Below are 11,613 nucleotides of genomic sequence, written 5' to 3'. Positions count from 1 at the left end.
CGGGCGCGTGCTTAAAACTCCCACCACCTGGTCCTTCCTCTACCCCTTTTTCACTCTCTCTCTCTCGCGCGCGCGCGCGCGATACGTGTCACTGCGCGCAGCGCAGTAAAATATCAAATGGGAGCCAACCTCTTGGCTTCTTTATACTCGTTCGATCAAACGCCACGCTGCTGATCGCGAAACGATGCTGCCACTCCGATCGGTAGCGAACGCCGGCTGTTGACAATTTCACCGTCTGAATGGAGTTGTACTTGTGCAACGTACGTGAGTTTCGACTGTCCTCGAAGAAACGCAATCGCGATCGTAACAATCGTCTCGATAAACTTGCCGAGAGGAAATCACGCCAAGGCAGGAACTTCGCGTGGTGCTGCGAAGGTATTAAGACCTATGTCGAGATACTGTTCACGAGATTGCTCGCCATTCTTCAACGTGTCCGTGGAATTTTCAGTAATAAGTGACCTTAGTCCTGCTGGACAAAGAGCAACGAAACATTGGTTGCAAGTGCCTTAAGTAGATAAATCGATTCGCAATAAGTGTTATAACATGAACGATGGCTGTTCGTACAAATCATTAAGAGCGTTTCAATTCTCCATTTGAAGTCGTTAAAGTGCTTTCCTCGTAAATAGGAGCGTTATAACTGGTGCTACCACACGATTCCTTCAGTCACATTGTGATAATACGATTCGAAGATCTCGATTCTAATTGAAATGTCACGCGACGTGCGCGGACGGGCGTTTCCTGCAATTTCAAAACGTTAAGTATTTCCTTGAGGTATAAAGAAAGTGGCACCACGGCGAATGGTAGTGGTGTACGTCGATTGTTATATTTCTTTTTAGTTCGATGTTTTCGTTGGAGCAACGACAATTCAGATTCCGAAGAATAATTTCCGAGGAGTCGACGACCGTCGCGGAGAAGAATAGATGGTGACCTCATGCTTTACTTACTTAAGCCGTTGTGACCGACGACGAGACAATTGGATCTTGGTTCAGGTCATCAGCTCTGTCATTTGGTAGAAAAAGAAAAAAGCCCCCGTGGACCATCGGAAAACTTCGGCTTCCGTGGCTCGTCCATCGGAGATCTTAACGACGAGAGCTTCTTATTAAGTATCATGTTTATATTTATCAATTTTTTTTCCGACCAGAAAGTATACGCTGTCGTACCTGTTAAATTGTAAGAATCGTAAATAATTTCGACGACTCTTCTGTGCAAAAGGAACGTACTGTCTGCTAATTCGTTTACGCAAGAGAAGGCAAGAGAAACGACTGAGAAACAGATGCTGCTGTTAGTCTTGTAAAAATAACAAAAAGAAAAAAGAAGGTGCAAATTGAAAGTTCTTCGTGGGAGTTTGACTTTAACTTTTTGGGCTGGAGTGATATTTTATTTAGTCCTAAGAACAAGATAATTCCAGAAAGAAAAAGGAAGTTGACGCTTAGAAAGATATTCTGACCCAGATATACAAACATCAAATCGAACAGTCGTCTAACCGTCTGCGTCGATGATCTTCGAGGGGAGAGCCTGGTTTATTTATAAGTCTATCAATTAGATTCGTCCTCGAAAGGCATTAGAGCCGATAAGCTATTCGTCGGCTTGGCGATTCTCACGACAAAGTGACTCGTTCTACCATCGTTCCACGATTCCGATTTATCGTTTTTCAAGTGAAGAAAAATCACCTCTCGCGTTTGATAAATTTCACCGAACGACTCTGCAACTCAACGTTGTTCATGCACTTTAGAGAAGACTGATGAGAACAGACTTTTACGCCAACGATCCGCGCTACGTCGTTACATTCGTTTCAATTCGGTAAATGAAGCTGAATTCCTGACATTTTGAGCATCTGAAGCGGGAAAGCGATCCACAATGACGACTATGGGAGTTACGGTGTTTTGCAACAGGGTTCAAATAAACGGCAACGATCAAGAGCAACTGATGTTGCTCAGGACGCTGCAGGACAACGAGAGCAACATAATCGGCAACCAACCTCACCTGATAGTCCCGAAAAATAATAATAATAATAATAATAATAATACGAGTGCAACCGGTTCTGCCGCCGTGTTGCCACCCTACGATCCCTCCAGGTTGAAGAAACACGGGAAAAACGGGCAACCGCCACCGGTTGCGGTTGCACGGAGGAATGCACGTGAGAGGAATCGCGTCAAACAAGTGAACAACGGATTCGCGACTTTGAGACAGCACATTCCGAGTCACATCGCGGCTGGATACGGCGACAGGGGCAAGAAATTGTCGAAAGTGGAGACACTGCGAATGGCCGTGGAGTACATCAGGGGACTTCAAAGGTTGCTTGCCGAAGCGGATGGGGTCGAGTACGATTCGAACAACGTCGGCGGCGTACAGTGTGTGCCTTCGCCCACCAGCAGCGTCGTTTCCTCCAGTCACAACGGTTCCGGCGAGAGGCTCGTGTTGGAAGACGACGTACTCGCCGCCGAAGAGGACGATGGCGAACAACAGCTAGACGAAGAGGATGAAATTGGGAAACAGAAGATTACGTCCAAGTAATTCTTTTCCTTCGTATTTTTCTGTTGGTTAATGCAGTAACGTAGTATTGTTTCGAACGCCACGCGACAAATTTGAGGTTTCCGACCCTTTTCCTAGTTTAAACTGGGCTCTTTTTCGTGCCCGAGTAAATTTGAAAGACGTGGGTTTTTTTCCCCCACAAAAAAAAAAAATAATGCACACAAACGAATTACTATTTGAACTTTTAATTCGAAACTCCAAGATTTTCTCATCATTCCTTGTCTGTTTGTTCCGAAATGATGAATTATATAAATCTTCAAATAACGATCCAAATAGTCCACTTAAGGGTAATTAAGTTTCTGTTAAATTATTAATTACAGTGCTATACCAACTGAGAATTAAGCCGTGAAATATCCCACGAATACTTTCGGAATTCTCTGTATAATATTAATTACAAGTAAGAGGCATTGAAATAGTAACGATGATCACGTTAATGATTTTTAGACTATCGCCAAATCGGACGACAGTCGCATCGCCACGCGATTACTATGCATCCTCGATTGGGGATGAAGAGAATCTCGAACCGAGAACTCTGTCGAACACGCAGAATTTCTCCCGGCTCTCCCCTAATTCGGTAGCGTCTCCACCCTCGGAATATTACGGACAAAACGAAGAGAACCTCGAGCCCCAAATTCTATCGCCGTATAGTGGCGCCGGGGACAGCGAAGAGGGTGCAGCCACCGTTTACGCGGCGAGTCCGGAAACCTTTTCCGGAGCTCTGTATTATAAGCAGGAGATCACCGAATCCGGCGAATTCATGGACGTTGTCAGCTGGTGGGAACAGGAACAGGGCAGACTAGTACATCAGCAACACGCCCAACGTCTCACACACGTGTAGTAGAAAGGTTCGTGTTTCACGTTTTTTTTTTTTTTCTCTTTTTTTCTATAAAATCCTTTTATTGCTCCTTCTTTCTCTCTCTCTCTCTTTCTTCTAGAAATTTTGTGAAACTCATAAATAGTTATATGATTACTTACATGAAATTGAAGAAGATTCAAACTCCAAACCTAGGCACCTTGTACATGAGAGTATACATGGAATGATTACAAATTGTGAAATGTTTGACATTTCGATATTCAATTTTTATACAAGTTATATTGTAATCAATAATCTAAGCAAGTTGATATTGAAGCACACCAGTGTCATTTCAATCAAACGCTCATAACCAAAAATCAATTATAATGGAAATATAAATTGAAATATTTCAAATGTTTTATAAATAGTTCAATATCTAATATTCTAAAATTTAGTAACATGTACATCAACGAATTCCTCAATATCTAAATTGAATTATAGTACACTTTATACATTTTCTCGTTACGAGAAACATTTGTGGGCAACGAAAACGTGAAACGTGGCTGCGTCATTAGCAAAATTTAGAAAAAGTTACACGTGCACCGACGAACCGGATGAGCGACAATAGACAACCGTGTAGTATTGTTTCACGTTCATGAAACTCGCATGGTCCGAACAGAAGAGTGCTCATTGAAGTACTTTAAGTGGCTTGAACCAACAAGATTGTTGATCGACGCCGGGCACGTGACAATTACTACGAGGAAGCGTCTCCAAGTGGAAACTCGTGTACAGCGTTTCCTTTTGAACACGTGCTCGAGCGTCGGCGCTCCCGAAAATAAACTTTACGCGTTGTAACCACTTTGCAAAGTGTCTGACAACGTGACATTCGGCCACATCCCATTGCTTCGTACACTTGTGACCTAAGTTTTCGCAGCAATTCCGAAGAGATAAAATTTGGAGAAGAGAAATTGCAAAAATTGATCGATTTCGAGGTGGTTGTTAAAATATACAATTTTTATACAGTAGTTTGTTCCCTTCTTTAAATTGACCAGATAATTAAACTAAAGAGATACCTATTATTTATTATTAAAGAAAACAAAATACTACGTTTGAAATAATATTCGTCGAAGATTTAATAAGTACATCAGAAGTCTAAATGGGAAACGTTAGAAAAATGAAATGAAGAAAATATGTTGGATAAGTAACACTTTCTGTTATAATAATTATCCACTGTTCTGTTTAATAACATTCATCTTCTGTCATCTTCTTTCGAAAGAAGCAAGTTATCCATTTAGATACCACGTAATAATTTATTTCTCGCGACAGGATTACGTGGAAGTGCACTTATATCGATATCGAGAAAGAAGGTTCGTAGATGTGTCAAGTAGTTCCAAAAGAACACGTGTCACGGAAACTTCAAGTTCGTGTTGGCTCGCTCGGTTAGTCCGTTCTCGTACGTTTCGAAACGTTAGCTGCCACTGCGGCGTACAAAGTGCGCTCTCACAAACGGAAGTAGTTTACCATTTTGCCATATGTTAGGTATCCTCCTCGAAATATATCTCAACCAGACCTTTCCCAATCTTCGTGGTTTCCAATTGCTCGACATTGATCCGTTTCTCCTCCTGTTGATCACGCATATGCTCGCTTTCCCCCTAAAGCTAAACCATATTCTATTTTTCTTTTTCTTTTTTCTTTCCAAATTTCTCCAAACACGCTATTTTCATCCTGCGCATTTTTTAGTAAAATTATAATGTAAAACACTTCTTGAGAAAAAATACTATTTTTTATTAGACGTCCTTTAGGTATTGAATAACTTTTATGTCACTTTATATACGTCACAGAATTATTCTGCGCTAGTTTTGATTTTCTAATTAATAATTGGTAAAGTAAATTTTTCTTGAAAATAGATTTCATATTATTCTTAATATTTTGCCTTTTCGACGAATTATAAAGAAGAAAAAAAAGTCGGCTTCCTATGCAGTCATTCAGTTATAAATAGAAATCACGGTTTCCTTAGAAACATTCGTAACCCATGTGCCATGCACCAAGTCCGATGTAATATTTGGTGCATGTGTAGGTACATATCGGCATTCAAGGAAGCCATAAGGCGACAGAAGCTCTTCGTATTTTCAACATATGGGTGGCAAAAGAACAGTGGTTAAGCAAGGGATATACGAGAGACAATTTGAACATTAGAATTCAAGTTTTAAAAAAATTGGAACAAGCTTCCTCCACTTCTTTTTCTGTGACAAAATTTATATTTTGCACATCAAATATATATTTTGTATAATACGATATATATATATATATACAAATTTATGTTTATTGAAACGTGTATGATAATTCCACATATATTTTATCGTCAGCATGGCATTGTATCTGTATAAAGAATTGAAATTTAATTCATTTAAAAATATTTGAATCTTATATAAATGCAATTCTTAGAAGTGTATTCCCGCATCACATTTCGATAGTTGATTATCTATTATGAGAAAACGAGATGTTTCTAAATGCGAGCTGAGTTGCGTTTAACTTAAACACCGAAACACTCGAGTTTCAGTGCCATATGGGTAATAGCAGCGCGATTAAGAAACTTTAGTGGAACGACTACCATATGTCAAATAGTATATATTTTTGAATAAGCGTTCGGCTTCGATTTTTCCTTTTAAGACAACGTTCGTGTCATTTCCAAAATGTATCATTATCAACTACACGTGAGACACAAGGTGTCAAGGTTTTTTTGATAATTGGCATCGGCTTCGATAGAATATTCGACGTTAACTTTCACGTTATACGCAATATTATTTCCACGCGTGCTGCTGGCCGAAACTTTAGCTTTCGCCTTTAAAAAAGGAACCATTAGCGTCGTTGGCGTTCTTGCGGTTCTTGTAGAATCTCTTTTTTTCGTACCTCACTCCATTCAATTACCCTGACCTTAAAACGAACTGCCCGCGTCAATCATTCGTATTAAAATGATGTTCCGCTTCTGGCAGTTCACCAGTTTCGAGTTTTCTTTCTCTCCTATTTCTTTCTTTTTTCTTTCTTTCTTTCTTTCTCTCTCCTCTGTTTCGAATGAAATTTCCAAATATCGAAGGCGTAGCCTATCCGATGAAACTGCGGCAATAAAACGCGTCTCCTAGGGGAGCAAGAAGTCTCACGCGAGTGGCAACCGGGTCCGAACGAGCCCAGAACAACAGAGCAAGTAATTCTCGACAATTATAAAGTGAGGTCATCTACGAAATTTACGAGATGCGTCGCCGCGGCAAATTAATTTAATAAATTCCTTCCTTGGCTGCCGGTCACGTTGATATCGTCCCGTTGCTCGCGAGCCTATCGGCCTTCTTTCGGCACCACCGCATGCATCGCTTCTGCTCTCCGCTCTACTCTCCTCTCTTCTCTCTCTGCTTCTTCCACGCTTGTTCTCATTCCTTTTCTTATCTCCTCGTCTCTCGCCGCTGTGTAACGAGCACAGTGAAACTTTAACCCTGCTTTAATCGCGTTTATTTTTCTCCGGCGACCGTGCCGAAAAGCCGGAAGTCGTTCGATGAAATTTCTTCCTTAACTAATGATCACCGTGTCCTCGTACGTTGGCCGAAATTTCTTACCGTTGAACGCGCACGCCGACGTCGGTGGCGTATTTTAAATCGCACTGTTAATCGAGATGATTTCTCTTCGCGACGCGCCTCTATATCTCGCAAACGAAAGGTATGAATTGTTATTGTTACTGGGAAGTGTAACGAACAAACGTGACAGTTTGTTTGGTCAGTCTTCGCTCGTCGGGATAACGAGAAACATGAATTGACACGTTCGATTGGTTTTGGATGAAGTCTCGCTGGTCGACGATTATCAGGTTAATTTATATTTGCAAATGATTAGTATAAATTATTATCGTAACCGAAAGTGTAACGGATTTCGCGATTTTGCATCTTTAAATTTCCCATAAATGCAGGAATACTCGTAGTCTATCTGTAAAAGCAAGACTCACTCACGTATATCGAATTGAGAAGTTTTTATCTTTCTGTAAGTGACTTTTCACGTTGCATTCGAATTAGGTGAAAATCGTGCCCAGTCGAAAAATCCCTGACGCGTACACTGTCGTTCAAAAGTATGGAACCATCCTCCTCTCTTTGCACGAAACAAACTTCTTCGTACACTTTTCTTATAAATATTATAGAATATTAACAACTTTCATCTTTAAATATAATTCAAATCCAATTTCAATGGCAAGAAGAATGATATTTTGAAGAGCTTGTTATTCTTCCCGATATCTTGGCATACTCCAAATTGTTAAGCAAGACTGTACACACGTCGAAACATATGCATTTATAAAGAAATTTCAAATTCTTTCATTTTATCGTTTATTCATCGTGTTGATAAAAGAAATACATATGTATATTCAATCAAGTCCAATAATCAGGTTCATTTATAATCTCTGAGTTTTGTGTTATCGGATGCATGGTGTTCTCACGCGAGGAAACACGTTTCTATTTTTTTTTTTTTTTTTTTTTTTTTGCCTAAGAAACGAAACTGGCGAAACAAAATGGTAGCAAGGTTTATGCAGGCATTTCTCGCTCGTTGTTCTTTTCCTTCGACTTGCCTCGCCAAGAACAAAAGAATTTAAAGGTTTGTCATGCTGGTAACCCGCATGTTGTCTATCTTATCAATAAACATTACCAGCATGACAATGTGACGGCGTTTGTATCGACGACGGTTTTCAACCGATTACGCTGTTCGAGGATTAAACCTTTTCAGCGAGTAAGATTCACGTACTTTTAAATTAGAGAATTATTTTATTTTTCTTTCAGAAAACGTTTCAGTCCAGTACCATGTAACATTGATTGCACACCCAACTCAACATAATATTAATTACAAACTCACTTTGAGTGAACAATTCTTTCAAATATGATAAAGAGATTGGAAAATTTTTATGAACACGACTAAAGAAATAATTTGATTAAACTTAAATATCATTTTATGTATTTTTGCATTTTTAAGTTCTTCAGATTTACATAAATATTTGCATATTCTATTAAACAGAATATAAATGATCTAATAAATTATAAATCAGATTAAGAAAAATTGTTTAGATTAATAGATTCCGTAGGAGTTGAATGACGTTAAATTTTCAAATTTTCCATTGATACGATAAAAGTTTGGTTTGATAAAGTGAAAAAGTGCCAGACGCTCTTCAGTCAAAGAAACACTCTTGGTGGTTCTTCATCGAGTCAGTGTTCCTCTTAAAAGCAATTTCCAGTCGCGCCTTGCTACTGATAAACGAATGTCCTTACAGTGCCTCTTTCTTTTTTTTTTTCATTTTATCTACAAGCGATAATTCTCAAGGACTACCTCTCTATACATAATTGAATCTGTTTAACCCCGATTTAGCGGATGAAATTTTCAAGCAAAAATATCGCTACAATACATTTCCTTCAAAATTTACCGTACGTATGCAGATAACACGAGTAATACAGCAATACGTATGTTAAAAATTCAATACACTTGTCTAATATTGCATTTTCTAGAGAGCAATTTCTATGCAAGCAAATCATCATTTTATATACGTAATTCGTTTCGCCATTTTCATACAAATTTCAAACAGGCTGAAAACGAATCCAAAAGATGAAGCGATACAATGTTGCAATTCGATTTTCACCCGGAGTCGCGTCGTAAGAAAGATTTTTTTGAGCAAGTCTCTTCTGGTAATCTTGTCATCAAGCGACCGGATACTTCCATGAATCCTCCCCATAAATACGCGTAGATATTTTTCCCACGATCTCCGAGGTTACAGTGGGGTGTCTGTAAGATTCGTTCGTCCGTTTCTGTACTTAATTCTTCCTGGTCCAGGTAAATAAGGATCTTCACGATCGTGCTGGATAAAGTACAATAGCCAGGTGGGGTAGTGTCCTAAGGTTATGCAGAAGTCTTCCTCCTCCTTCTCTCGGGAAAATTTTCAAACCATCCGGGGAGTATGTGGAGACTGTTTTCTGTGTGAAATAAAACTCTCTGGGGGGGAAAGTTTTAGGGGTTCCGTTAAAAGTAACGGTTTCCTATTCGGCAAGACTATTCTGCCTGTGATTATTTGTCAAAGTAGTTTTTTACCAAATTCAAATTAATTAGTGTTGATTTTAATAAGATAGTTACTTACATTTGTGATTCCTCATTAATTTTGATGAGCTTGAAATATGTTGTCGGAGGTTTGCTATCTCTTGGTTTGAGAATAGATAAAAGAATATTAAACTTTATAATATAATATAATATTTTCTTTATAATATAATATTTTAATATAATATTAAATATAATATAATATAATATTTTTTAATTTAATTTTTTTTTAATAATATAATATTATTTATAATATAATATTAAACTTTATAATTTATAATATTAAACTTTAATTTCAATTATCATTGGTGGAAATTGGAGAAATATCTGCCATTATATTAAAACTATTGCAACTATTCTTGTATAATCCAGTAGACAACGAAGTCCTGGTAATATAATTAGAATATAACTATAAATACAGAATAGACTCATTGTATATAGTGTCGCGTGATACCTCAATCAAAATATCATTGCTACTTCGTCACAAATTGAATGCACAACGTAAAAGAAGTATGTCAGAATGGTGAACAATATTGCCAAACCGGAAACTTTTCTTCGTCACTTACAATTAGTGAAGAGTATATATGGTTACACATTTAAAAATCATTTAAATCGATTTTTCTCCGTTAAAAATCGTAAAACAAATGTTTCTAAATATTTCAAAAATAAAAGCCAAACATTAACATGTATGAAGTAAAAGTTGATCAGACTCGTGCCCCCGACAACATATTTCAAGGGCATTGAAATCGATAATGCAAATAAGGAGTCGTTGACACAAATAATTACCATTAAATTGAATAATCAATTTAAATTTGGTAAAAATTCGCTATATGTAAATATATCGACGTAAAGTTTGTATTTGATGCTTTTTTATTTTTTTTTTTCTTTTGTATGTTACAGGTGTTGTACAAAATCTTGGACGTATCAGCTCGTTCGAGTGATCTCACATGGAACGAAGAGTAGCTTCGGATTTAAATTCCAATCGATTTTAACGTGGCAGTAAGGATAACGATAAAACCCGTACTTAACGCACAAAGTACTTTAGCAAAGACAGCACTGCCTATGATGTCTTTCCACCTCGGTTTTATCTCTTTTATTCTATAATACCTACGGTATTGTAATTGACACGATTCGATGACAAAATGTTTCTTACTCAAGTGCCTTGATATAGATGAGTCGATTGCGAGCAAAGTGATTTCTTCATTAATTGGAGTGATTCTGTAAATAGAACCATATTTGTGAAATATATGCACGATACAATGGAAAAGAAGATGATTTCTCTCGTAAAAGATAATCGGAAATACAGAATAAAACTTTTTCATTTAGAATTTTGTTTTCCAACTTAGGTAACGTGAAATTCAGTAAATGTATCTGTTTTGTTCACTTGATCGAATTAGTCGTCACTAGTCATGTTTGTATGAAATAAAACAAAGTAGCAAATAATAATATTTTGTCCACATTTCCTCGTAAATGAGGATAGTGATGATATTTTTATATATTGAAATAAACAAACATATTAATAATTATATTATTATTAATTATAATAAAGTTATATTATGTGTAATAATAAATTAAACAATGTGTTCGTTGTATGTTTTAGAATTATATTGGACTTTGACTAACTGGGACATTATTTTACAAACAAACAGGAATAGTGATAACATGCATAATTGAATGAACAAAATAAGACGAGGTAGGGACCTAACGAGATAAAGAATACAAAAGCATTTTGTTCTGTGTTTTCAGTTTGGTTTAGTCAGAGGAGTCATTTCCTGATTGTATCTGCAAAAACATATTCTGATTAGACAGTTTTATTTTTCTTTTTTTTTTTCAAGAACATTGAAATCTGAACGAAAGGATATTATAGTAAATTTAAGATATAATTCGCAAAGATAAGGTGGTGCTTTTATTACTCAAAATGTTTGGAATTTTTATTAAAATCGACTTATTACTAGACTGTGGATTTTTATGCTCGTATGGAAAATTTGATGGTACAGTACAAATGTAGACTTTTGTATGTAGATTCCAGTTTTTCAATTGTAATCACAAAGATATATATCTGCATAAATGCCCTCAGTTTTCTGATTATCATTAAACTTTATATAATATTAGGCAAGTTTCCTGAAAAGGTGATACAGTTTCACGTCCAAAATATAATTTTTATATTAGTATTGTATTGAACTACT

General features: G+C 37.1%; 1 protein-coding gene across 2 annotated transcripts; it reads left to right on the top strand.

Annotated features, from left to right (window-relative positions):
- The first annotated feature begins 254 nt into the window (after positions 1-254).
- LOC122527690 (helix-loop-helix protein delilah-like) lies at positions 255-11,448 on the top strand. 2 transcript variants are annotated; one of them, XM_043652090.1, is made up of 4 exons: positions 255-771; positions 837-2,510; positions 2,977-3,377; positions 10,328-11,448. In XM_043652090.1, the coding sequence occupies exons 2-3, from the start codon at positions 1,858-1,860 to the stop codon at positions 3,368-3,370; spliced, it is 1,047 nt and encodes a 348-aa protein (XP_043508025.1). In that variant the 5' UTR covers positions 255-771; positions 837-1,857; the 3' UTR covers positions 3,371-3,377; positions 10,328-11,448. The 2 variants fall into 2 exon arrangements, with proteins under 2 accessions (XP_043508025.1, XP_043508015.1); XM_043652080.1 differs by having other exon boundaries at positions 255-2,510.
- Positions 11,449-11,613: the final 165 nt, after the last annotated feature.

Source organism: Frieseomelitta varia, unplaced genomic scaffold (genome assembly GCF_011392965.1).
Source record: "Frieseomelitta varia isolate USP_RPSP 00005682 unplaced genomic scaffold, Fvar_1.2 scaffold_1027, whole genome shotgun sequence".
NCBI lineage: Eukaryota > Metazoa > Arthropoda > Insecta > Hymenoptera > Apidae > Frieseomelitta > Frieseomelitta varia.
Note: the sequence above shows the minus strand (reverse complement) of the source record. Positions and strands in the feature narration are given on the sequence as shown.